This window comes from Vidua macroura, chromosome 4 (assembly GCF_024509145.1).
Source record: "Vidua macroura isolate BioBank_ID:100142 chromosome 4, ASM2450914v1, whole genome shotgun sequence".
Taxonomy (NCBI): domain Eukaryota; kingdom Metazoa; phylum Chordata; class Aves; order Passeriformes; family Viduidae; genus Vidua; species Vidua macroura.
Genome location: NC_071574.1, coordinates 20,256,688 through 20,284,446, shown reverse-complemented (window position 1 = coordinate 20,284,446; position 27,759 = coordinate 20,256,688). Strand labels below are relative to the sequence as shown.

Genomic DNA, 27,759 nt, shown 5'->3' with positions numbered 1-27,759 from the left:
CCTGGAAGCAGGTACGTGTCCGCGCCCTGCGCGTTTGGGAGGGCGGGGTGCGGGGCCGAGCGCACCGGGGCTGCTGCGGTCCCTCCCCGCCGGCGGGGCCCGGGAGCTGCCCCGCTCTGCTGCGGCCGCAGGGGGAGCCCAGCCCGGCGCCGCAGCACCGGCGCTCCCCGCCTCCCGAGCTGGCCGGGAGCCGCAGCTGGCAGCGGCCGGAGGCGCAGCTCCGCGGGCGGCGGCGGCGGAGCCCGGCTGTGCTGCCCGCGCCTCCCGCCGCCGACGCCTCGTCGGTGGTGGCACGGATCGCCTCCGTCCTGCCCCCGCGGCGGAAAGGGCCGCCCAAGCGGAGCCCTCCTCCCTCCCGCCGCCGCACCCCCCGAGGAACGGCTTGTTTTCCTGCCCGGATGATGGATTTCTCCGCAAGGTCATCCCTGCCCGCGGCGGCTGTGTGCCCGCGGCTCCCCAGGCGCCGCCGCGGAGGTAAGGGGCGGGGGGAGCGGAGCGGGCTGGGTGAGCACCTACATAGCACGCACACACACCAGCGAGGGCGTTTGGCGCCGGAGAGCAGCGGGCTGGGTGCGCGGGCAGGTGCCGGACGAGGCGGGCGTGCCTCGCCCTGCCGGCCGTGCCTGGCGCGGGGTCCGAGCCGTGCCCGGGGAGCCGAGCCGTGCCCCGCTCCGCGGCGAGAGGGGCTGCGGCCGCCCGCGAGCCGACACCGGCGGGTGGGAACGGCCGGGCCGGACCCGAGGGCACCTCTCTCATCCTCTGCTCGTTTTTACCGGCGCTTGTACGCGACTTTGGCTCAGGCGTGGTCCGGGTGCGCGGAAAACTTAAGAAAAGAAATAAAAAAGGTGGAGAGAATAATGATGAGATGCCCCCCCCACCGCCGGGACGGGCCGGGGGGATGTGCGGCTCGGTCGCCACGGCAACGTGCCCGCGGCCGCGATGTCGCAGCGCGGAAGATGCCCCGGAGGCCGCCGCCGCCGCGGGGGTAACCCCAGCTGCCGCCTTCCGCCACCCGGAGTGGGGATCATGGCCAAGGGGCATCCCTCGGGCCGAAGCCCGGCGGACGCAGCGGTGAGGGTGAGCTGGGGCACCCCCGGGTGATTGTCGGCGGAGCCCGGGGCTCCCCAGACCGTGGTGTGGCGGCTCCCGGCCGAGAGCGGAGGGTTCCGTGAGGGTTTCGAGCTGGGATGTCACGGTCAAGGAGCATCAAGGCGTGAGGGTTGGCCAGGTGATGTCCCTTGCCTGGCTCAGGGTGTTGAGGCTGGGCACGAATCCCTCACGGCCTTTTCTTGCTGTAGTTGGTGACAAAACTACTGATGATGTCAGCTCCTGGTCTGTGGCTTGTGTTGTCCACATTCAGCTTGTATTCGGCGCCCCATACAGGCCTTGGCTTCATTAATGCTTTATTCCTTCATCCTTTTTTTAGCAAGGAAGATTACAATGCTAGTGTTGGGTTTTTTAGTCATAAGACATTATTATGATCCCATAGGCTAACCTCTTCCATAATATAAAGCAGAGACTATTATTCCCCTGTGATTCCAAGGTCTGGCCCACCAGCCTCTTCAAACAGTCTTGATTAAATGACTTCCAACGATGGGAATTGACTACATTCCTGGATAATTGGCTCCAATTTTTAATTGCTTTGTTAAACGTTTGCATCTCTTTTCCCCTTTGAACTTTTCTGACTTCATCTTCCAGCTACTAGATCTTCTAGTGTTTTGCCTGTCAGATTAAATGGTTATCTAGTTTCAGATCATCTCTCTCTGCTCAAGTATTTAAGGGCAGTAATTAAATAGCCACTTAACATTGTCTCTGCTGAGACAAATAGACCTGACTCTCTTGGTCTCTGCCTGGAATGCAGATGCTCCCCAGGAGAAATGTCTGGGCTGCTCTTTCTTCTCTGAGCCTCCACCACCATCCTTGATGGCCTCCGGTGCTGCACAGCGGGTTCCAGGAAGGCCCTTGTTAACGTCACGTGTGGAGATAATAACCTCGTGCTCAGTATTCCCCTGTCTATTCACCCAACGGTACAAACTTTTCTTTCCCACGACTACGTGGTGGGAACTTCTGTTCCATTAGTTAAAGGCAGTGATCCCTGAACTTCTTTGGAAGCCAAGGTTTTCTCAGAAGCTGGTTGCCTGTCCTGTCAGGAGCATTTGAATTAAATATTTCTACATGTATACCTTTGGATCTGCCTATATTAGAGTTTTTTCCCTCCTCAGATCACCTCACTTCTGTGGAGTCTGCAGCTCAGGAATCACAATAGACCTCTGGCGTCCTCTAGAAGTCAGAGGAGTTTCTTTTCCCAGGACCTTCCTCCTAAATGTCTGTCTTCTCCCCCAGCGAACTTCAAATAAGTTTAAGGTCACCTGGAGTAAATGGTACCAAGAAGTTACATTAAGTAATATACAAACTGCAAAGTGCCCATTAGAGTGAATTGCTTTTGTAAATGCTTTTGTTCAGCTGTGCCTCCAAGTGTTGGCGAGAGAAAAGAATTGCTTTCCTATCTTAAAGAGCTGTAAATCCCACTGCTGGCTCTGATGTCTAGGCTGACATACATAGTGTCATTATTTTGCAAGTCTTTAACTTGAACATTGTGAGTTTAACTTGCTCTGAAGTGTGCTAAAGCCTGGACTTACAGCTCTCTAGAAAGCACAGTATCTGAGAGTATGGGCCAGAGAGGTTAGGTGGCTTTGACAGAATATTGTCAATTTTTCCAGCAGCATGTAGGTAGCATCTCGAATCTCAACAAAATGATGAGATTGAGTAGTCTGAAGGCACCTGCTGTGGGAGATGGTACAAAACAAAGTTCTTTGAAATTAACTTTTTTTTTTTTTTGGGGGGGGGGGGTTGAGGGTGTTTTTATTTTTTTGTTTGGGAGTTGTGTGTTTGACTTGCCCTGTCTATGAGCTTAATGTGCAGTGAGGGAGGGTGGTGTAAGAAGTCTGGAAATTAAAGGTCTTTACATGCAGACCATCCCATGGTGTAAGTGATATGATGATGCCTCTGAGTAAGGTTTGTTTGCAGGAATGATAGCAGGTTTCAGCCTTTAGAATGACCTAGTTGTTTTCAAAGTGTTAAAATTAAGAAAAGTACATTCTGATTGTGTAACAGCTTAAATGTCAGGACAAAGAGTGTTCTTGAAATTTCATGAAGATTTTTTTTTATTACAAGCCCCAGAAAATGTCTATTCATAAGATTTCATGAAGTATAGACAGTGATGCACTAAATATAAACAGACCTTAAAAGGTCTGAAAAATCATCACAGAGTTCAGATACCACATCTGATTGAATAGAGCTCTGGAATTCTGCTGAATTTTCTACAGGCTGGTGTCAGCATCATAGGAAATGTTTCTCGAGTTTGTCCAATTTTATAGCCCCCCAAGACAAATTTCTGAAATGTTACTATCTTTCCCTCACCCATTCAAACTTGCCTTCTGTCCCCCAGATTGGGCTAATATCTCTGAGTTTTTCCAACATATGCTTTCTCTTCTCGTGGTTGCTTTTCTTCAGCTCCCTTTGCAATCAGAAGAATATGTGTGTGTTTACTTGGGGTAGCTGGTCCCAAAAATTAGACATTTATGAATTTTGAAGCCCATCCAGAGTCAGCCCAGCATTACGAATAGTGGCTGTTAATTAATTCTACAGGCTTTTAATTAGTTGTAAACAGACAGAAGATAGTATTTTTGAGTCTCAGACTTGCTGAAGACTGACCAGCGAGCACTAGGCTAGACAGATTTCACTAGCAAGATACTATGGCAGTGGTAAAATTTGTCAGATTTGGGTCCTGAAACTGACACCGTTACTTTTAAGAACATAAACTCCCTCTGTCAGACTCAACCAAAGCAAAGGGGAACAACATCCTGCCTCCAGTTTGTGAAAACCTCACTGCTGTAGGAGTACACGCAATCTGCTCGTAGTCTCACAGCTACAGTCAGAACAAAATTTTGTAACTGAGAATTATGCTCCTAGTAGCACATCACTTCTTAATTTAAAACTCCTACACTAAAAGCAGAGTTAGGATACAGGCTGAATCTGCTGCCTTTGTGGATTTAGGAGCAATCCTGGATTAAGACCTGATCTTACCCAATTTAGGTAAACATAACCTTCTTGAGATTAAGAACAAAAAAAAAAAAAAAAAAAAAAAAAAAAAAAAAAAAAAAAAGAGGATAATTTTACTAGGGGAAAACAAGTTCTGGACATATTCTAAATGAAATTAAGTTACTGTCCAATAGGAAAAGTTTTTAAAAGTATATGCAAATACAGTTTACTTTTGCAAATAGTAAAAATAGAAAAGGTCTATACATATCTTTTATTATATATATGGACTTTGAACTCAGTTCTGTAGAAACAAAGACTGATACCGATTAAAAATTTGATCACACATGATCAGTTACTTATTAACATTGAGTTATTTGTCTCTTGGGAGTCTGTGGCTAGGAGCCCACATTTGTAAATTGGCAGCAGATCCTAGACGGTTGAGGTGTCAGCATGTGGCTAAATAAATGGGAAGAAAATGCGGTGTCAACACCTGCAACTCCATGTAGGCTGTTGGGGAGAAAGGCAAAGAAAAAGGTGGGCACATGAGTAGGAATGACTGGGAACTAGCATAATAGCATTTTGCACCTATTTGTCCTCTGTCAGCAGTGGACAAGTGCACAAGCGGTGCACTTGATGAGAATAATTAAGTGGAGGGAAGAATGCCAACAGTGACAAATATTACCATGCATTGTGGGAAAAGAGTGCTATAGGTGTGTTCACAGAGAACAGATTCAGTTCTTTCCCCTCATCTCCCCCATGCCTCTAAATCCGTGATCCTGTATAACAAAGCTTGGTGGCAGGCATGGAAGTTATTACCACAGCCAATATCAACCAGACATCCAGGAAGATACAGTATCTATTAAATTACCCAGGAAAAAGTGTCTGTATCTATTTTATCTCTGAGTGTAATTCTTAGCAACACGTGTTAGTTCTACTGATTGTTTTACTGTACTTATTATATATTAGTAGAATGTGGTAGTAACAGTTGAGCTTACTTGTTTCCTCCCTCTGACAGTAGTTCTTTTAGAAGAACAAGGAGTAATCAAGGGGGACACAGAGGTTCCAGTGCTCTGTTAAACTGTTAGTATCTGTGCTATCAGCATGGCTACACACTGCTGGTGTCTGTGTCTAACCTAGTGGAGACCAGCTCTCAGCTGAGGCTGAAAGCTTGGCAAGTGGTAACAATTCATTTTCCAATCTAATTTATATCACTGTTGTCTAGCTTTGGAGAAGAAATATTATGCTGAGGGAGTGGAGGAGAAGTTTTTTAGAAGAGGATTATAAGAAGTATGTGTTCTGAGATATTTATCATCTCCCTCTCAGGCAACCCTCATAGTCAAATTCAACTATGATAAAACAGATATGAAGCACATTGCTAGACAGGAATCTTCACTGTGTTCTGGTGACCTGCTGATCCAGGAAGCAGCAGCGTTGCTAAGTTTAAAAGCATTCATATCATCTGTGGATTGATCGTGGTTATGTAGTAATAACACATCCCCTCCCATTGGTACATGTTCCTGTACATTAATGCACACAGAAGCTGGGGGAAGAGCAGTATTCCCTGAAGCATTGGTTGTCTGGATGATTCCTGAAAGAGTTATGTTAGTGCTTCAGTTAGCTACAGCTATGAACTGAAGCATAGGTCAGGACTGAAGTGACTACTGTAGGGAAGGTTGCCTAGACAGCCTGCAACCAGGAGTATTCTTATTTTCTGAATGTTCTGGTTTGAAAGCAAAACCAGTGAGAGACTCCAAGTCAGAAATACAATTTATTGGGAAAAGGGAAAACAAAAGACAAAAATACACACAATGATACAAAAGGAAGACCACTGGCAAAGTCAGAATACAACCTGACACCCGCTTTGGCCAGCGTGCTGGTAGCAGTCCAAATTGGAGTGGCTGCAGTCCTCTTGGAGTGGCAGATGTGGCTGCTGTGTCTTCTTGGAAACCTGTGGAAAGGCTGCCTTTCTGTCTAGAAATCCCTGGATTTATCCAGGTGGGAATGCCTAGCTTCTCCCCCTGGGCGGAGCATCTCACAATGGGCTGATGTTATTTTGAGTCACAAGGTGTGTTCTTAATCACCTGTTAAACAGAACTGGCTCCTGGAGAGTGTTATCTCTGAGTCATGAGGCGAGACATTGATGGGCCTATTAACAGGAGATAAGGAAAACTGTCCAGCTGCAACTGCTACTCGGATGGTAATAGGAAACATCTTGGTGCTCAGTCTTGGACACTGAAGAAAACATATACCAAATGGGAGCAGAACATAGTGACCAAACATTCAGCTTTGGAAAGACTGATCAAACTTATTTTCCCTTTTTCTATTTTGTTTTTGGTTTGTTGTTTGGTGGGTTTTTTTCCTGCTAAATGGATACGGTGTTTCTAAAAATATTGAGAAGTAATCAATGTTTGCTTGAATTCTCACAGTGACATCTCTATCCTGAGATTCTCCTGTAGTTCAGTGATGATAATTAATATTTTCAGCTCTTCAAAATCATCATGCAGTTATCACCAGTTGGCATTTTTATCTGGATGAATAGGATGGCTTTCTATATGCACATGCACCTTCCTACTTCTTTTGGAGAACATTGAACAAATATTGGCTACTGCAGTTGGAATCCCAGACTGCATTCTAATGGTGAAAATCTTTTTCCCAGTGATGCTAATGTGCAAACAAAGTGCAGTTTTTAAAAGGGAAGTCAAACAAGAAAAAAGGCAAAATGAAACAAGATGTGCAATTATTTTTAATATTCTTCATGCAAAAACCCAACAGATTGAAACAGAGGGCATGAATACTATGCTACATTATGACTAATCTGAAAAGGATACTATAAAAAGCAATGGCTTATCTCAAATGATGACAGTGAAGTCAGTGAAAAATTAATTCAGAAATTTGCTGGTGACTCCAGGACCCCTCTTTACATGCATGAAATAATCAATAGAAAGCTGAGAAAATCAGTCAAGATGTTATCATGGAAACAGTAGGAATTTCCAACACAAGATAACAAAGGATCTGATGTTTACCTTAAATTTGCATAAACAGGAGTCAATTCATTAACATTTATGTGGGAAAAAAATTATGTGGTTAGGCATAATTTTCAGATGGATGGATTTTTCCTTTCCTGGGTGAAACAGAAAAGGAAAAGAACAGTAGACTGCTTACTAATCTGATTTTACATGATTTTGGGAAGAGATGAGTGTTCCTCTTGGTAGCAAGTAGAACTGGCACGTGGTTTCTCTGGTCAGGGAAATGTGGTGTTTGCCAGTTTTGGGGTGAGTAGAGTCCCTTAACCTAAAGCCAGCCTGACTGAAAGTTATTTTCTACTCGTGGGGCAGTCATTTTGTCTTAGTAAAGAAACTGTAAAATGTTTTGAAGTGCAAGAACAGGTGCTTTACCTTCAATGTATTGCCAGTGAGATCTTAATCCAGAAAGTAGCGTGTCTGCTGAGTGCTCAAAGAACAGTCCCTTCCATAGGCCCCAGGACTCTATGGAGTTTTGCCAAAAACAGGGTCAAATAACAGATTAAGTCTGTAAAGTTGGTATAACAAACCAGGTAAGAAATTTTCTAGCAAAGAAGGTGATGTGGACAGGGCACTGTTGCATTTTAGCAAGTCCCTGTTTTCTTAGACTACTGGAGCTACAATTCAGAGCAGCTTCTAAGATGGCCTTTGGGCGCTGAGGAATGAGTCAGATATCACCAGGTCCCAACTTCAGAAAGTGCAGAGGTGTAAAAGTCACCTAACTCTTCCCAGCTCAGCTCTCCTAGAAGCAGTCTGGCTGTTGAGGACTTAGCCAGGTCTTTGGCTAGGAAATGCTGAAGGATAATTGCACTTCAGCATTTAATAAACTAAAGGGTCACTTTTATTACAGTCACTCTTCTTCCTCTGAAGTATCAGTTTCATGAAAACTTCACACAATTGAAAGATTAAGGTTGAGATGACTCATTAAGAAAATTATAGAATATAATAAGCATTCTGGGGAATGTAGTAAGGGGTAGAAGTAATAGTAATAAAATACTTGTCAGAAAGATGATAGTCTTGAGAAGAACTGTATGGAAACAAGATGACAGAATTATTCCGTTCCAAAAGGTTGGCATTTCAGAACTTTTTATAATACTGCTGCACACCACAGCCTCTCCATGTTAATTAAAAATTAAAATGTTAATCTTGCCCGTGAGGTTAATAGTTAGGGAGTATCTGTTAAATGCTGTTAAAGAGGCTATGCATGAGTTTGAGGACCCAGATTTCTGCTCAAGCTAATCAGTAGCCTTACAAGATCTGCTGTTTCAGTACTTCATGAAATAGCATCAGTTTCCATCTGTCCACAGTGACAGATATCCCATCTACAGAGTCAGCTGTGGTAACATTTGACAATTCTTAGTTGCAGCACCAAAGACACTCTCACAGAAAGGGTAAGAGGTGTTTCAAAGAGTCACCTCAAGTGCATGGTATGGCAGAATAAAGTGACCAGGCTTTCAGGTCCCTGTCTGCTGCTCCATTCTTCTAATAAACCTGTTCATGCCATAACTGAGAGCATTAGTAACTGCAAATGTGTTTTCACCTACCTCAGCCAAGAGCTGCTTAGACTTGGAATTCATCACTGCATGTGATGGCTTCAGGTTGGGACTGTGCAGAATCTGTGCTGTTACCCCATGCCTGAGAACACAGGCTGAATTCAGCCCATAGTTTTGGTCATGTGCTAGTGGTGCTAAAAATGCATGAGGATACACTGCAGACTATGACTGAGGAATAAAAGTGGTTCATTCATTTCCTGAGAAGTCAAGCAAGCTGCATCAGGAGCTGCAGAGAAGGTTTAACAAATGGGTACTACAAAAGGATTAGCTTCATTAATTTAGCTGTGTGTGCTTTTGGTACTCAGGAATTAATCCAGCCTTTATTGATTGTTTTGAGTCTCAATTAGCTTGATGCCTAGGAAGGGGAAGGGACAAGCAGTTTCCTCCTGCAGACATAGCAACTCAGAGATGGTCTTTTGTTTGGTGAGAAAAGAGGTTTTTACTTCCTCTCTGGGTTCAGGGTACACATCAACTTAAAATAAAAAACTCAAACCCCAAGTCATGGGGCCACAGTGCAATAAAAGCAGATAATATCCTATCATAAACCCTGGGAGCTTTCCCTCAGAAATACTCTTCTATTAAATGGTCTATTTGAGAATTGCTTCCAGCTGGACCATGTTTGGCCATTATCACATAAGCATGTGAGTTGATATTGGGAAATAGAAGAACAGTATTTATCCAGTTCAAAAGATGCTCTTAATATGAAGGGCCTCAAGGGAATATTGCTTGGAAAACAAATTTTCATAATAAAATGACCTGTTTTAGAATTACAGTTTTCCATGCTGGAGGGGACATGAAGGTAGGAGGATGCTTGCCAAAGAGATGGACAATAAGCATACTCACACTTGCTCTCTAATGAGAAGATGAATGGTCTGAATGTGTTCATGAGATAGTACCCTGGGGTTTTGGGGTGGTATTCTGTTGTTTGTTTGGGGTTGGGTTTTGGTTTGTTCTTAATTTTTTTTCTACTAGATTCCTGCATGAAGACTATTTGTATGTGTTTGCTGTATCCAGATTGGCATGCCTGCAGGAATATGAGCAGACCTTCCTACCAGCAGCCAGCTCAAACATGTAGATGACGGGGAGAGAACCCATACAATGTCTAAGCTGTTCCTTAAAAAGCCTTAGGAGAGGAAAATTAAGAAAAAGGACAGCAAGGCTAATAATAGTTTCCTTAAGTGTGTACCAGGAAAGCAAGCTTCAATTACATTATGTCTCTAATATTTTGGTCCCAAGAACATAGCTCTGTAAGAAGTGTTATTTGCTGTTACACATCAGTTCTGTCTGTGTGGATGCTCCAGGACAATTCATGTGGTGGTGGTTCCTCCAGGAGCAGAGCCTGCCTTCTAGTGACTAATGAATGCCACCTACTCAGCCTCAGTTTATCTCATTTTGTCTCACTTGTCTGTTGAAACCCTTTTTCTTTTTCAATATGATCTATAATCTTGACTTCAGCAGTCAAAATTATGACCACATGAGTTCAACTAGTTGGCAATCAGAGCCACATCTGTTACTGTAAAAATCACATCAAAGTCAGTAGCTAACGTGCTGCTCAAAGCAGGAAACTTAATTAGATGGGTGAAATTTGACCTTGCAGTTAAAGGTTGTAATTCCTTTGTAGTTTACAGGAGGTAAATCTGCCCTTTTACCAGAGGTATCTACCAGAGATACTAAACTAATATGAAATTGTTCCAAATACCATAGTTGCCATTCTGACAGGAAGCCAAACCACATCATCCTTTCAGTCATCCTATCTTAGATGGCTGATTCATAATGAATGTAGGGCAGATGAGGTAGAGATGAATGAAAAGTGTCTGTTTTCTAGTAGACCATATGGTGACTCTTTTGCACTGTGGACTTAAAGACAAAATTAAATGTGTTTTGCGATGAACCTGTTAGCTTACATTTGGAGAACATTTTGAAGAAGAAATTAAAATATACACTGCCCTTTGAATTAATGTAGGATCAACATTTGTGTGTTGCATGGGGAATTTAATTGATGGGCTTCTGAGCTGGCTGCCAGGACCAGAATTTAGCTGCCATAAATATCTTGAGGTCACCTAGTCTTGATCTTAAATTCTTCCCTGTCGAAACTTTTAAGTGTTAATTGGTTATATATGCTTAATGACTAATTCTGTTTTGAGAGAGGACTTTCTGTTTGTGACTGAAAAGAGGGCAGTCTTTGGGAAAATGGGCTTTCCCCCCTTATGCATATACACAATTTTTTTAGTTAAGTCTATTTGGGTTTTTTTGTTTGTCTGAATGTTTTTGGTGTGGATTTTTTGGTTTTGTTTTTTTTTCTTCTATGTCCATATACACAGAAAAATACTTTCTGTATGATCAGAGAGCAGCCTTTTGAATTGTGTTTGACATTGGTCAACCATTAAAAGAGAGACCTAATACTTTACCAAGAAAACCCCAGAAAATGGGAAAAAGTACTCATCAGGGGCTTAGAAAGACAAAGCAATGTTTACACTATTCAACTTGAACATGCAACATGAGGCAGCAAGAGATAGCAACATGGTCAGCATCACGAGTACTTAAAACTGTCTTTCAAAAGTGATTCCATACCATGGTGCAAAAGACAATTTTAAAATAACCATTTATGAACAGTTTCCTGGCCTTGAGCAATATGAAGCTGTGAAATGGTCTGGCAAGGAGTACACAGTAAGAGACAGATGGGGAATCAGTGCTGGAAGAGCATTCAAGCCTAGGTCCAGGAGGCAGAGGGCCAAAGAATTTTTCTTATCACAGGGACCAACCAACTTACTTTCCTTTGCACATCCTCATTTTTTCTCTGAAAGAGCAGGTCTCCCCTTCGCCCCTTATCTCCTCTTGCCTTCTTACATAGGGAGAACTCACTCAGCAGTTGTAGAGGTATGTCAGCCTCATAAATGGAATGAAGTCACTGAATTCATATGGGAGAAGGCTGGTCTTCCCCAAAGGTCAGCATTAACACTCTAGTTTTCTAGGAGAAACTTGGGACTGAGGCATGCTAACCTTGACATTCAATAGCCTAGCCATTTCATCTAGTTGCTTCCCAGGAGAGAAGGCCAGGGGCTTAATGAATTTCTAGGTGTTGCACTTCCTCCCTTAAAATAAAGGCAAAGCTCCCACACAAGGGGAAAAGAACACATTTTCAGTCCTTCTGGAAAAGGAAAAGGGTGAGAGTTTTGAAGTGGTGATGGGGGATTTTTCAGCCCATCTGCAGTGCTAATCTGACATCTGTCTCTCTCAAACCACCTCACATGGCATTCTGCATTTGCAAAAATATTTTTCTCCTCTTGACTTGGAGTAAAACAAACCTAACAGTTTTCCTGTGGCTGCCCACATCTGTGGCTCAGGATTGTTAATACATAGATGAGGGACCAGAGTGAAGAGAGCTGAGATAATGAAAATGAAGCTACAGTAATTACCTGGACTGTGCTGACCAGCTGAGCAGGGATGGAGGACAAGGCTTCCCACCTTAGTGACAGCCAAGTTTCTTGGGGTGTGGCCTGGGTGTTTGATAATATGGTGCACACCAGATAAATTGCTCTTAGTTTCGCAGCTCTGGCATTATTTGATCCTCTGACACAATCTGCCTCTGTCCACATACTACTTCCATTTGTTCTTGGTCTGCTCTGAGTTCGCTTGCTCTGGCACACAGGCTGCAGATTTACAGGAGAGGTGTTTCAGAACAAATTGCCAGCCTTGCTCTCTGCAAGAGAAGCAGCTCATCTGTAAGAAGATGAGAAGATTATTGAGTTGCTGGCTCAGTATCTCATAGGCTGCTTCCCTGTTTGCACTGGATGTCCTATTCTCTCTTGTCATATGTTCATACCCCATCTGATCCCATGCCATGTCTGAGCTTTCTGAAGAGCAAGAGCCCTTTCCAGAAGTGCTTACCTCCTTGTATGAACACTTACGAATCTGCAGCGGTTGCAGTGGTTGCAAGTATTTTTCTTGGATGGAATGTGTGCAAGTACTTTTCCTGGGTCTGTAACATCCTTTGCTTATTCAGCTTTAAAGTGGTGGTTTTCTGGGGTTTGGTTTTTTAATTTGCAAATGCTAGCAGCAGCATATTCTATACACTTGATTTGTTTTCTGCCTTTCATTTAGCAGAGGTCTCTTTCCCTCTTTGTAGATTCAGGACTTGAATCTAGGAAGGGAAGGAACTCATTTGAATATTTTTTCGCTAATGTTGCAGAGGTGGATCACTGAAGCCTGAATTGCTGGGTTCATGATTGCACAGCTTTTAGTAGTAGATGATGAGATGTAGAAGAAAGGTGTTCTGTACTTAAATCACTGGCATTAGACACTGGCTGTTGCATAGCTTTCTCTGTGATCTTCATCTGTGTTAGATTGTATTGAAGAGGCAGAAAAAGTAGAGGTTCCTACCTTTGCTCTGTATCTTTTCTGCTTAAGTGGTGAATGCTTAGTATCTCTATGCTCACATGTAGCATTCAGCAAAATGGCAGAGTATGTTAGAACCTTCTCGCCTTTCTCAAATAAGAACAGGAATAAAAAATTTGTATTTTCAAAAATATTGAGCAACTTTTGAATCCTAGTGGCTTTACTGGTGTTTCTGATTATTCAGCACTTTTGAACATCAGACTTCTTTGATTTCAATGCTCAGCTTTAATCACCGAGATTAGGCTAGATGACTATCTTTGTTAGCATGTATCAGATTTTATGTGTATGTCTGTCTTTAATCATGTAAGTATGCATAGTTTGTGGTAATTTAAATTATATCCATAAACAGGATGTCAGTAAAAATAAATTGTGGTCAGAAGGCTGCTGTGCATTCACAGCTGGTTGAAGTATCTAGTACTTATCTTCAAGGTCCTGTGTGGAAATAAACCATCTTGTCTGGATTTTCATACTGGCTCTAAGGTTGCCATGTGTTTTCTCACTCTTTCAAGCGTGCCTCTGTGCATGGGGCATTGATGTTCAATGTGAGTCCAGTAATTAAACCCTAAGCCGTGAATGATCCTTTTTCACACCCTGCCAGCTTCCACTCCAGCTGACTTAGAAACAAGGACAAAGCTATCCCACAGCCCTGCTCATTCACAGCTGTGCTCTAGCAAGGTACAGCTTGACCTTAGATCACTTCTAAGATCTGCATGTTAAATATTTTGGCAGCTTGAGCAAGGGCAGCTAAAACTGCTCCTAAGAGGAGTAAAAAGCAGTGCAGCCTGATGGGAGGTGCTGGGCATTAGGTGATAAACTCAGTAATTGCTTGGGGGTACCGCATGATTTGCTTGCGGTGTGTAGTGTGAGAAGCTGGAAGGTGAGCTGGAGTGATAGCTGCCAGGTGAGTGCCAGTCATGCTGCCCATGGGGATGTCTGCTTTGGGCTTGGCCAGGTGGTTGAGGCAGCCAGCTCCAGTAAACCTGAGACTCAGTTGAGCTCAGATGTGATATAACTCCTTTGAGCTGTCATTTTAATTAATGCTAATTATTCTCATTAACCAATTTGGCCATCATCCTGAGGGACAGTGATTCAAGTCAAAGTCAATGTTTTTTACCAGTGCCCTCATCACTGCATGCATTACTTCAGTCACCTGATAAATGTAAATTTATCCCCCTGTCCCAAATGCAAAAGAAACAAGGAGAAGATGTGTGCCAGTAATAGGCTCAGTGTAAATCTTGAGTTCTAACTTGGAAGATGTCAGCCTTTGGCAGGAGTAGGGATGTCACTTTAGTCTGGTGTAAGCTTTGCAGAGTTCCGGGTGTGGACTGGACCACAAGCATGGTATGGATAAGGCAGGGGTCTAGGGTATGGATATGGCTGTGCCATACTGCAGTGGGCAAAGCTTTGGCTTACAACACCTTCTGTGTCTCTGTTTCTAGCCTGTTTTATTGAACTGATCTCCAGATTTTGCACTGCTACCTCTTAAATATTGTCTGTCTTGAGGAAGTGGTCCTGGGCTTAGTTTGGTTCCAACACAGATGGGACTGCCCAGGTCAGACACTAAATAAGGATTTGTTATAAGAGCACTGAGATTTTTAAGAATTCAGAAGCAGAGAATGTAATTATTCTTAAGCCCGTGAAAATCCTATTTAAATCACAGTATAAAATGTGGCAGACTGTTGGATACCTTACCCCCCCCACCCCCTTCTTGGGGCCTACATTGAATGTAGGGATAAAAATACATGTTTTGTATATGCCATTGTTAGGAAACAATTCTAACAGAAGTGAGGATGGTTCCTGCAATTGTTAGCACAAGAGAGTTTTACACCCCTGGGCTCCCTGCAAGGGCAACTTTAAAAAGTTATTGCCATCAAACACCTGTGGGATAGACTGCAAATAATCAGTTGTTCCTAAAATAAGCCATCATACAGCACAGCTGTTGGTGTTTTTCTTTGCTGTAGGAAGATGGAAGTGTTGAGAGAATGGCGTGGTGACTGAGTTGGCTGCTTCACCTGGAGGAAGCATTGCAGTCTCTTTGTTCAAGCACATCTAAGTGCAGGATGGAGAAGACTTAAGAGCCTCTCTTCGTCCCAAAGAACTCTCTGGCTACGTAGTGAATTTCAAAGTTAGTGATGCAAGGTTTGGGAGTTAATTTTCAGCAATGCTGAGTTGGTATCAGTGCCAGAACTGCCTTTTGCTCAAGCCAAGAGCCAGAGCAGTCAGTTTCTCTTAAGTTTACCCGATCACTCTGCCATAGTGTCAGTTGCTGTCATCTGGGAGGTTACTCAGATGCATCTTTCAACACCTTCTGTCAGCTCTCGATGGAGACCACAGAAAACCTGGAGTGGTTTATGGTTGTCATATTTTACCACCATTTTCCCATCTGGCATTGACCTTCATTAGAGTCAGGTGACTGGAAGCTGTCACCCATCTACCGTGCCTTTTACACCGTTAGGCTGGTCCATCATTTCTGGATACAAAGAACAGCGGTTTCACGGATTATCTGCAGTAAATGACAAGTGTTGGTTCCCCCACATCCCACATGCAAATAATCAATGAGGCGCTGGTGTGTTCCAGTTCCACTAGGGTCAGCGTTCAACACAATAAAGTGTATAGCCTCAAGTAAGGAAAAAGAAGAGGCTGAGGCTGAGATGGCAGCTTTTCATGTAATGGTCTCAGTAAAGTCACATCATAAGTTTGAGTGACTGAGGTGAGCAGCTTAGAGTCCTTAGCTGGACACACAGGTTTGAGTCACTGCCCTCAAAAGAGCATTTACCAGCGTTGGAAAGACACCGCAGAATTACTCAGATTTTATCCCTGAACACTGAAGGCCTCCAACCTGCAGCCATTTAGTTTCCTGCAGAGCCTCAATACATCAGACAAAAAGTGGCCCAGCACATGGCACTTCCTCTTGTGGGTTTCTTGAGAAGGTGTTTAGCAGGAGGCAGTTTGCTAAGGAGATTATTTTGTTCTTTTCGCTGCTCTTACTGTCAATGACAGCCAGCAGCAGAGCAAAGTGACAATGTGAAAAAACAGGAAGCAACTGCTGAGGTGGCAGCAGGAAGAAGGCAAGATATTTTTAACTGCTGGTTTTTAAAAAAACAAAAAAAACAAACAAACAAAAAAACCCCAAACCAAACAAAAAAAAAAAAACACAAAAAAAAAACCCCCAAGTTGATAGCTGTTTCAGCTGCCAGCCTCTCTAGTCACATGAGTTGTGTTTTGTGATAGCCAGGAGGTAAAAGCAGACGTGGTGAGATCATCATCATGCCTTTCTTAGGTTAATCACACAGTACAGCACATTTCTGTTACAGTAATGACTGGGTAGGGACTGCATCCTTCTACTCTAATTACATGCCATTTGGAGTAGTTCTTTTCCATTAGGATAACACCTGTAAATGACAATGGATACTTCCCTTGCCAGGTGCCTGTTATGTAAAGATCTATTCCCCTCTCTAATACTGAGCCCAGCATCTTCATTAAAATAATATGATATATGAGGAGAACTTATTTTTTTTCAGACTGTGCATGAGAGTTAAATATTATCATTTTTGGGTTTTACCTTATGCAAAAGACATTGATCCTGCTGTCAGCTCTTCCAAGGCAGAATTTCCTTGCAAAGTTGGTTTTAAAATAAGAAGTGCTGCTACAATACGTTTCTCTGGGCTCCAATAATATAGTTATTCAGCAGCAAATCAGGCCTGATTGTCTAGGGTGGTAACTCTGCTCCTGTGGATGCTTCAGCCGCAAGATGAATGTTTGTATTCAGTGCCCTGGGGGGAATGCTCTTAAGGAAGTCATAATGAAATTCGGGAAACTTCCTTTTAAGGACCTGAAAGCATGCTAGAAGTACATAACAGCCTTTGTCCCTAGAAGCCACCCTTTCCAAGACACATCTACTCAGCAGTGGTTATGTTTTCCTGACCACAGAAATGTGATTTTTATTTTAGTCTCACTTCCAGTGGATGGATGTCCATGTAAACCGCATCATCCTGGTTGTTGCAAGTTGTCTGGGTCAAAGAAGAATTGCAAGAATTGCATGGGCAACAAGCCAGCATTATGCTTTCATCCCTAAAGATGATCACTCTGCTTTATGAGGTCATGTTGGCATTGCTGTGTAGGAAAAATATATTTGTTGTTGGTCACTGCTAAACTACTCTCACAAAAAGCTCATGAAGGGCTTTTGTTTGTCAGCTGTCAACATTCAAATGCAGTCAGCTGCATAATATGCATTAATGAGGGTTTAGATTTCACCATGCTTTTATCAGAAAGATAGCAGGATAGGTAAGGAGTGAAATTCCAATTGGTTGTTAGAAATTCTATTGCTTTCGACACCAGATACAAAAGTGGTGTTTGAGGGGTCCACATGACCCTCCTGTTCACATTCCTCAGAAACCACGCCTTGTTTTTACACAATAGTAAGTTGAAGAACAATAAGCAGTGGCAGTGAGCTATGTGGAGTCACCTGCTTGATGTGGACATCAGGTTGCTGGTTTCCTCTCGTGTGCATCTGTCAGGAGTGTGCACGGAGACTTCCTCCTGAAACATGGCTTACCCTTCAAGTCAGACTGCATTTCCTTAAAAATTACTTCCAGGGTCAGCTGCTGGAATAAGAAAAAACTACTGATAAATAATGAGGCTAAACATAATAACATGCAATTAAAACAAAAAAAGTATATCCTTGTGGGTTTTTCCCACATGTTGCTTCCCCTCCAGGGCAGCCCAGGAATATTGCTGTAGCTTATGCAGCTGTTACAGCTGGCTGCCAGTCGGTGTAGTTGTTTGATTTAGCTGTTTTCATAAAGCCATTTATCCTTCCCTTTCACCTTGGAGGAGAAAGACTGATGGCCTCTTTGCAGTGCTCTGCAGCAAGCCCAGTGTTCAGCAGGGGCTTTTGCGTGCTTACATGCCTCGCCAAAGAAAACCTTTTTATCGGGTGCTGTAGCCCTGGGAGGAGGTGTTCAGGGAGAGAGCCTGTCTTTGCAGCCTCTGCTGCTGCCCAAGGGCCCTGTCTGCAGCAGAGGGCAGGCTTGGGAGGGTGACCTGAGTGGGGAAGTAGAGGGGCAGGATGATATGGGAGAAGAGTGTGGAGGGATGGATGTTCAGGCTCTCATCCAGCCCTCCTGTGGTTCATTCCCATGCCACCCTCCTCTGATGATATGTGAGGCTCTCTGGAGAGATTCTAGAGGCTGCATTTACATGAGGATCTGAGCTTCTCCTGGAAAAGGCTTTTAATCTGTGCGAAAGGAGTGAGCTTTGAAGGCTCAAAACTTCAATGGCAGCAGATGATACCACAGTTTCTAATTTAAACCAGGATTTTCAATCTGCTTGCCAAATGTTGTCTTCTAGCAATCTTCTCGATAGTGTATTTCCTGTCACTTCTAAATACTGGTTTTTCTTGCTTTAAAGTGTTGGAGTGCAAGGCAAACGCATTTTCTTTCTGGAAATGTGGAAGAATTTCACTAAACCATGTTGCACCTGTAAATCCATAACCACTTGATTCTTACTCCCACACAAACAAGATGCTCTTGCAGCACATCCACAGCACATAGCAGCCTGTTGCCTTTGGCCATGGCCAGAGGACAATGACATTTTCAGCAGGGGCAGCCCAGCTTTTGGGGTTGAGTTGCACTGGAGCACTGCTAAGACTGAAGTAGTGCAGGGGCTCTCGCCAGGGCCTCATCAGCAGGTGCCAGAGCTGGATGTGGGGGTTGCTGCTTGTCTCCTGGCCAGGGCAAGATGGGTGCTGCCCACAGGGAACAGATGGGACACAGGCTGGAACATCCTGTCTCAGAGCAGAGCTGTATTTCCTTTTAGATGGACATCTTTCTAATTGTAGGGTAACTGCCAGCAGAATGGTAGAGCTGAATCATGGTTGATCACCACAAAGTTTTTATTCTCTGTGCCTGCCTATTAAAAGCTGATTGCAGATATTCTCACACATCTGTCCCTGAGTGACTGCTGAGGTACCCATGTGTCCCTGGACTGCTTTGAAATGTTGGGGCAAGGTCCTGCTTAGGGCTCTTGGCAGGATGTTTAAGGTTTGCCTTAAACAAAGGAAGCTGAGAGACATGAAGGAAGGTGCAAAGCAATTTGCTTTGCTTTGTATTAGTTCCAGAGGCCACTGTACCATTTGTAGGACTGGCTTAACACATTTTCTCATATGTAGGCTGTGGGCAGCAGGTTAAGCTGAGCTTTGTCCTTCCAAAGTGGAGTTCCCATGCTTTGCACTCTGCAGAGTTAACCTCTATACCTGGCAGAGAGTCAAGATGGAAGGAGTCAACAACCAGAAAAATATGTTTCTTCAGTATGTACAAATATTGCTAGATAAATCTCCTGTAGGTGTCAGGCTGATTGGGAGACATCTCTTTTTGGCTAAAACTAGTACTGCATCTTGTCCTTGATTTTCTTTAGTTTACTACAATTACAAAGCAAGGACAAGCACTGTGACATTCACATTTCTGGACAGAGAGACATAATTCTGTCTCTCAGGATTTCTTAGAGAAGCACAGAGAGAAGAAGAGAAAACAATCTTTATCTCTGCTCCTTTGTTTTCCCCATGTGGAATGTGGTATGGAGATTGTTTACCTGAAGTGATTGCTTGATTGAATTCTGGTGAAGGTTGTTTGGGTTCAATGACCAATGGGATCCAGCTGTTCTCGGACTCTCAGCAGAGAGTCATGAGTTTGAGTTAGTTAGATAGGTAAGTAAGAAGTATTTAGAATAGATTAGTATCTCTTTAAATAGTATATTAATGTAATATAGTATAGTTTTAATAAAGTTATCCTTCAGCCTTCTGATCTGGAGCCAGACATTGTCATTTCTTCCCTGGATCCAGGGTTCGCCGCATTTTTACTATAAAGCACTTAGCCTCTGTTTTTGTGTTTGGACTTATTTCCCATTTTTGCCTCTGCTGTTTCCATTTTTCATTGTGTCATGACACCTTTTTGAGCAAACCTGATAGACATTGCTGGTTGTGTGTCAGCATCCAGGAGGAAGAGCTCTGAGGTCTGGTAAGGAGTCCTAGCTGGATCTGGTTTCTCCTCAGGGCTGTTCATGTGGCTCAGTTGGTAGTTCCAGCTGATTTGGTGTTGTGGTGTGCACACAATCACCCACTTGGCTTAATGTCTGCACAGAGGGTGCTGCAGCCCTGTGGTGCTGAACGTGTTGCTTCTGCTGCCCAGCTCTCTGCCTGTCTCTGGCACAGGTTCCTGCTTTGTCTGCAGGTCTGTCCTGCAATAACATGTGCATTCCTAAGGTGTAGAAGGGGAACTGGGACTTGGAGCACCCTCTGCTTGAAATGCCAGCCCTGTCTCTGGTGGGAATCACAGGTGTGCAAGGTATCTGTGGACATCCCCACCACCTCTACCCTCCCTGTCATCACAGTGAATAATTTGTCTCCCATCAGCATCCCAAAACACACTGAAAGATGGAAGCTCTGCATCTTGTATCTTACCTCTTCAGGCAATCTCTTATGTATTTTAATGAATGTGTCCTTGTTTTGTGCTGTCTTTCATCTGTAGTGCCAGTCTTTTTGATCCCACAGATAATTAGGAGAAAATGGCCCATAAAGCAAATTTTTCACAAAACCCAGGATAACAAACACCCTTTGACATTGAAAAGAGGATAAAAAAACCCACTGGCTGCAGAATTAGAAGGATGTTTGTATATTTAAAATTTAAAGAAATATATTTTATTTTCTTTGTATTAAGTGGTCTGATATGAGTTCAAGTGAGCCATTGTCTTTTTCCCCAGATCAAAAATTGAGAACAGAGCCTGAATTCCCACTTCAGCAGATGTTTATCTTTGTTCTTAACCAATGTGGCTGTATAATGATTTTTTGTAATGATCTGAGAGATCTTGTAAGATGAGAACTATTAAGAGCAAGTGTTCAGCTCCTCCATTTGCAGAGACAAGGTTGAAGAGAGGGCTCAAAGAGTACAGGACTCAAGGAATGGAGAGGTGATGAGAATCAGGAATTGGGAAAGGGGTGCTTGATTCATTTGGGAGCTGCTTTTTAGTTGTTTTTATGGTTGAGGGTAGGTGGAGATGCTGGAAGTCTTATTTGTGCTTTTGCAGATTTTCAGATTTCTTCCAGAGGGAATGGAAGGCAGAATCTTATGTAGGAATTTCCTGAAAATTTACTGGTTTGTATTAGCAAACATGCAGACATTCTGGTTTTGTTGAGTTTCTCATAAGACACAAGAGTAAAAATTGCAGTGTTGTTTTATTGGGAGTTGGTTATTACTGAAATAAATAGGAGATTCTTTACATTGTCAGCATTGAGTTGCCTTGAGACTTCTTGGGATTTGAGGGTTTTTGGGCTTTTTGACAGCACATGAAAAAGACTGACTTAGTTACAAGGGTCTGCAAAGGTCTGCTGGCCACACAGGGACCCTCCCAGACCATTAGAGCCGAACATAGACTTCACCAAAGTTAGAAACCCCTTGCTGCTAAAGGTGCAGAACAATTTGTTGAAATAAGAATGACACAGTGAGGCAGGCTAATTTGATCTGCAAGAATAAGGATAAGAACTCTGTTGGTGTAGCAAATCTGTTCTTATTACTAAAAATTGATTTTGACCTTTGTAGAGATACTAATTTCACCTCCTGTTAAAAGAAAATTTTGGATGATCACTCCATGTCTGGCATACAAGACTTGAAAAATTCATCAGCAATCTTGATTTGTTTTGACGTGTTTTTTGGCCTTCTACTGAGTTTTGTATTTCTATTTTTTCTAAGTATTTGCTTGCAGGCAATGTTGTTTGTTTGTTTGAGTCCTCACTGTCTTGGCAGTTGAGTAGTGTTGCCCACAGGTCCCAGCGTTGTTCTTCATTCCTATATAACAGGACTCAAGTAATAAAAATGAGACAATAATCATAAATGAGATTCCAATAACACAAATGCCTTTCTAATTCTGTAATCTGTAGGGCTTCCTTGCTGCTCTCTTTCATAAGACTTTGCTTTTTATTCTGATTTTTACTAATTCTTAAATTCCAATATTTTCTTAAGTTACCATGCTTATTTAGCCTACTTCGGTGCCTTTGGCTCCTGTCATTAGGATGGTTTAGTGACAGTCTAGAAAATAATTCCCATGACTTTGACAAAAAAGTCTTAATAGAAACCTTATGCTCATAAACTAACTTATATGCAGAGTCATTCCAGGCAGAAGAATAATCCACGGTCCAACCAATATGCAAGGGTCAGGCAAAATGTCTGGACTATGCTCAGTTGTCCCACATCAGAGAATAGGTTCAGGTAGGTTTTCTGGGGGAATTTCTTCTGTTGATGTTGTATGACACGGACTGGTAGCAAAATCTCTTTTAATTACCATATGAGGCAGACATTCAACTGTGTATTTCAGGTGATTCTAGTAAAGAGCCACTAAACAGATGGGGAGAATTCATGCAGAATTCAGACCAGAACTAATTCATTTAATTGAAAAATTAGGAATCACTGCCCTGTTCAGTGGGTATGAGTTAAAAGATAATGCTCCAGTATGCTGATTGCCTTGCCCAGGTTTTGTACAGTGAAGAACCAAACAGATTTCTCTGAAATCTTTATTTCTTATGTGTTTGCTGAGTAGTACATCTCATCCTAAAAATGGGGATTAATTTTGTTCCATTTTTTGCTTAATTTTTCTTAAATAAACTCTGGATCTAAAAAATAAGGAAAAAAGATATCTGACCTGCCCAGTTGTATGAACTGGTTTGGTTTGCATAGATATTTGGAAAAGGAAAGAAGAGAGTAATAGAATTTAGTCCAATGGATGCCCAAAGCCATCTGTTCCTCTCCTCACAGCCCTTAGATCTTTATAGCACAACAGAGTGAACATGGAATGTCTGTCCTTCCTTCAGGATTATATTTTCTATCCTTAAAGTGAGAACAAAATGAAGGCAAGACATGTGGGCAGCCACAAACTTCCATTGATTTGCAGCCTGGTTTACATACTCAGTACTTCCCAAAAAGCTTGGCAATCCTTAGCCCTCCTGGAAAGCCATCGTGGGCTTATGCTGGGCTGCTGTCACAGACTGCAGCTAAGGAACTTGGGATCCTTCAGAGGCAGGATTACAGTTTCTCAGGGCTGGCTTAACCTAGGAGCCTATATCTCTGTGGTTGGACAAAGACCAAAGAGGGAGTATAAAAGTAATAAAATTTTAATACCTGGAAGACAGAAAGCTTAATGAATAAGTAATAAGTTGCAGCGCTTTCTTTTTCTCAGAAAAAATTGACTGGCTGTATTTTCTAAAATTTTCCTTCATTGAGCATTTCTTTCCTGTTGCTCTTTTAAAGTATCCTAAGGTGCTGAAATCTGGGACTGATTTTACAGAAACTAAGGAAGTTGCACCACTGCCATTCAGGCTGAGAAAAGGAGAGTAGAGGTTTTTCTGGAGAAAGCTTTTGTTGATTTTGCTAGTAGGTGGGGAGGGTCTGGAACAGCTGAGTAACTGCTCCACTGCTTCCAGCAGCATCTCCCTAGCAAGGGAGATCCTGCTGTGTGCCTGCAGAGACAGGGGCACACAAACAGGTACAGCAGTGTTCTTGTCATCAGGTTAACAAAACTTGAGTGTCTCCCAGGTCTCATATCTGTGTTTTGCTGGCAGCATAAGCAAGTGAAAACTTTTTAAACAAGTACAGATAGCCTGCAGTTTAAAAGAAGAGTACGGTGGGATTTTATCACTAGCCACCACCACTCTGCTGACATGGATCCTGTCCTTGATCTCTAGCAGCGTCCAGGCTGGGAAGTGCTAAGCCCTTTGGAAAGCCAGCAAGCACATTTGGAGATCACCTCCTGTTTGAAGAGATAGTTTCTCTGCAGTCCTGGCATGATTCCAGCCTGGATTACTCTGTTCTACCTGCTTAAAATCCCTCCCCCACATTTCCCTGGGTATGGCATGAACCCCTCCTGTTCTGCAGTGCTGCAATGTTCCCCTTTCAATTTCATACCACCTACTTGTAAGTTGATTTCTAGGTCATCCGTACCCCCATTTATTAATCAAGCTGGCTTCTTTGTAATTATTTCAAAGGATCTCAATGTGGCAGCAGTGAGTATGTGCACAGACCTGGTGTGCAGTACCTCCTCTTGGTTTCTATCTGCATCACCCAGCAGGTTGTGGTCCCTCCATATTCCTTTTACCAGTGAGGCTTCGGTTCATCCACATCAGTCTGAATTGACCTGTTGCCCGCTGTGACCATGTCCTTGTTGGCAGTAGAGCTAGAAAGGCTACCCTTGAGAAGAAGAGGGAACTGGTGCTCACTGAAGATGTGGAATCCACTCAAACTTAGAGATCTGTTTGGAAGGAACATAGGCATTTCCTTCCACAGATGGCTTGCTAGAGAATATTATCACAGGGATTTTATTTTGTGACTCAAACTTCCATGCAAAGTCTGTATCTCTTCTTTAATTCCATATTTCTTCTTTTCCTTCCTCTTGGCATGTCAATGTTTTCATTCATATATCAACAGCACAGAAGTTGTTGTTGCTTTGTCCCTAGTATTGTTTTCTCCATCCCAACCTGAGAATTGGGAAATGGTTGAAATCTGTGTCTTTTTTTGTGACTTTCAGGCAGAATTGGGTGCTTCACTTCCCCCCCTGCCTGCAAGTACTTCTCTTCACACTGTAAAATCAATTAGTTCTGGGTACTTTTTCTTAAATCTGACTGCTGCTAACATTGTGTTTGTTTCATTAACAGATTAGCTTCACAGGAAACCTGTCATCGACAGCCTGCCCAACGAGAAAACCCCAAGGAGAAGCTGAGGACAAGCAACATCTTGAAGACAGTCCATGGGGACTGTACCAGATCCTCTGAGATCTGCCAAGCTTTCCCTGGTCTCAACTTCTGCAGAGGAGGAGCACCTGGGAGACCTGCAGCCTGCTAAGCACCAGCCCCAAGTCCCCAGTGGAGAGAGGGCCAACAATGGCTTCCTGTGCGCACCGTCCAGCTCAGCTGAGGTTTGCTTGTTCCACCTGACCTGCACAGGTGCTGCCAGCACACAGAGGTGCGAGCAGTGCCACACAGATGATGACAGCCAGCAGGAAACCTTTTCTCCCAGGCTGGCCAGCATAACTACAGAGGGGCATCCTGCAGATGTAAAACCTGCTGGTTTTTCCCAGCCAGTGGGCATCCCAGCACCAGCAGTGCCAGTCCTTGCTGCCACAGGAGCCCTCTCAGTGGGGCAAGGGCCAGAGATGATGCCAGCCCCCCAGAGCTCCCGGCAGTTTGTGCAAGGCAGCCAGACCAAAATGAGCTCCCTGACACAAATAGATGACTCTGCCTTGAAACCTCAGGGAACTGATGATCAGCCAGCACTTGAAGTGTTAAATTATTCTTCTCCAGGTGATCCTGTCGGGGTTAATCAATTCTGTCATACTTCTCAGGCAAACATTCTGCAAAGAGGGGAAAAAGACAGGGAGGTAGACAAAAATGGTTCTGCTGTGTGTCAGTCAGCCTTGGCAGCAGGGCAAATCGAAGCTGACCTGGGGAGAGACTTGCAGAACAATCTGGAGGGGAAAAGTGGGACTGCAGACATGCCGCAGTTGCATCCCCCAGATAAAACTGAAGTGGTGCAGACCAGCAAGGCACCAGGACAGTCCAGCCACGGGAGTCCACATTCTGTACACAGCCTGGACCCCATGCCTGGGAGTCCAAACCCCACCCAGCTCTCCAAATTCAGAGAAACAGGTACAATGACAGCTCAGCCAGAGAGCAGCCCTTTTACTCAGGAAGCTGTAAGCAGAACATGGCGGGATGCTGAGGTTCAGGCTGTGGCTACGGTGGAGAGCAAATCAGCTTCTACCAGTCCCAGCATCTTTGCTACCTTCTTAAAAGGGAATTCTCCTCCAGAGGAGAAGGAAGAACTGCACATAATTTACCAAGGAGGTATGGGGCTGAGCCAGGCTGCACTTACTGACAGTTTATCCTCACAACAAAAGTCTCCATGTTCTCCTGGTATCACATCAAAGTCGGCTGTTGTGGCTGTGACTGCTTCAGCCCAAACCCAGCTTGTCAAACTGCCGGGGTTCCCACCTGATGTGGCATCTCCAGTATCATCAGATAATGTGAAACGTGTTCTCCCCTGCTCCCCTGCAGCTGTTACTTCTCAAGGAACATCTGTGGGTAATGCTGAAATGACCAGTACAGCCTGTGATGTCAAGGATGCTGCTCAGCTGCCAAAGGATGCTCCAGTCCCACCAAAGCCCATCCCAGCTGAGCAGCTTGGAATTGACTCCAGTAATCAAATTCCATCACAGTCTGGGACTGGCGCTGGTGAGCCAAGCACCACTTCCACTGATGCTGTCCCAGGAACCCAGAACAATGTGCGAGATCTCATCCCTCGTGCTGGAAGCAGCCCGTCACCTTTACTCTCTGGCAAGGACAGTGAAGCCAAGCAGAAGGAGGTTCTGGGCAGCTCTGAGCAAAAGCCTGTGCAAAGCAAGGTTGCAAGTCAAGGGCAGGCCAGTCCTAATCAATGTGTGGTAAAACCAAAGGAAGAAATCTTGGTGGTTCTTGATCCTAAAGGAGAGCTGAATGTTACCATACAACCTGCTGCCGTCCTTGCAAAGGCGTGCCCACAGGATGCAGGTGGGAAGGAGAGCAGGGGCCACGGAGACAGTGGCCAGTCTCAGATGGCTGGTGGCCAGAACCTGCAGGCAGGACTGACGCCCGAGCTGAGTGTGAGTTCTGCAAGTGCTGCCCCTTCCATGGCAGCATCGGCAGCTCCCCAGCAACAGGGCCTCCAGGCCAGGCAGTCCGGACACAATCTCCACACTGAAGTGATTCCTGCTTCCTCTCAGGCTGTGCCAAACCTGGGGGAGAACAAAAAGCATTCCACCCCAGCCATGGAAGCAAAAGTACAGGTGAAGCAGTCCAAACACGTCAGGGATGTTGTTTGGGATGAGCAAGGAATGACGTGGGAGGTTTATGGTGCTTCCCTCGATCCAGAATCCCTGGGAATTGCCATTCAGAACCACTTACAGAGACAAATACGGGAACACGAGAAACTGATCCGGGCCCAGAACAGTCAGACCCGGAAATCCATTTCCTCAGATACATCCTCAAATAAAAAACTGAAAGGGAGGCAGCACAATGTGTTCCAGTCCATGCTGCAGAATTTTAGGCGTCCTAATTGCTGCGTCCGACCTGCTCCTTCTTCTGTGTTAGACTGACATGGTTTTCAGGGGTGCCTAAATACCTGTGGTGGTGGAGAGAATCCCTCACCTCAAGTCCTACTGTTTGGTTGTGTGATTGGAATTGTGATGCAACAGTGGAAAATTATTTCCCTTTGTTTTCTGACTAGCCACATGCTCCATCCTGCCATTATTATTGTCACAGCTGGTGTATTTCCATGTTGTGCCCCAACCTTGACTGCTGTCAGATGGAATGCTAGGCACTTAGCAAAAGCACAAATTTCAATTGCCACCTTGCTGCCGGAATAGCAGCACCTTCTGATAAAGCAGGAAGCAGAGGGATTGTCAGAATTATGGGAATTTATTTATGTGCATTATGAGGTCTTACTCAAAGGGGTGGACTGGGGGAAGCTGAGGGAGGTGGAATTAAGGTTCAACAGCTGACAAGACAACTTTCTTGGTTTGTAAGTTACCTGTGCTGAGGCAAGTCCATGAGCAGGCTATGGACATTGATCACTGAGCAGCCTCACTTCTGTCGATACTGTGGGGCACTGTTCTCAGCGCCCAGTCTTCCCCTCCTGTTGAAATGCAGAACCAGGCAAAGAATGAGGATCAAGACTGAA

At 44.0% G+C, this 27,759-nt stretch overlaps 1 protein-coding gene across 7 annotated transcripts; it reads left to right on the top strand.

Moving 5' to 3' along the window:
- The first annotated feature begins 368 nt into the window (after positions 1 to 368).
- GPRIN3 (GPRIN family member 3) lies at positions 369 to 27,580 on the top strand. 7 transcript variants are annotated; one of them, XM_053976718.1, is made up of 3 exons: positions 17,179 to 17,293; positions 22,163 to 22,266; positions 24,702 to 27,580. In XM_053976718.1, the coding sequence occupies exon 3, from the start codon at positions 24,794 to 24,796 to the stop codon at positions 27,173 to 27,175; it is 2,382 nt and encodes a 793-aa protein (XP_053832693.1). In that variant the 5' UTR covers positions 17,179 to 17,293; positions 22,163 to 22,266; positions 24,702 to 24,793; the 3' UTR covers positions 27,176 to 27,580. The 7 variants fall into 7 exon arrangements, with proteins under 7 accessions (XP_053832692.1, XP_053832694.1, XP_053832689.1 ...); XM_053976717.1 differs by lacking the exons at positions 17,179 to 17,293; positions 22,163 to 22,266 and adding an exon at positions 369 to 474; XM_053976719.1 differs by lacking the exons at positions 17,179 to 17,293; positions 22,163 to 22,266 and adding an exon at positions 976 to 1,071.
- Positions 27,581 to 27,759: the final 179 nt, after the last annotated feature.

Bases quoted from the DNA above. Each gene is read 5' to 3' on its own strand.
- GPRIN3 (XM_053976717.1), top strand. From the start codon at position 24,794: ATGGGGACTGTACCAGATCCTCTGAGATCTGCCAAGCTTTCCCTGGTC.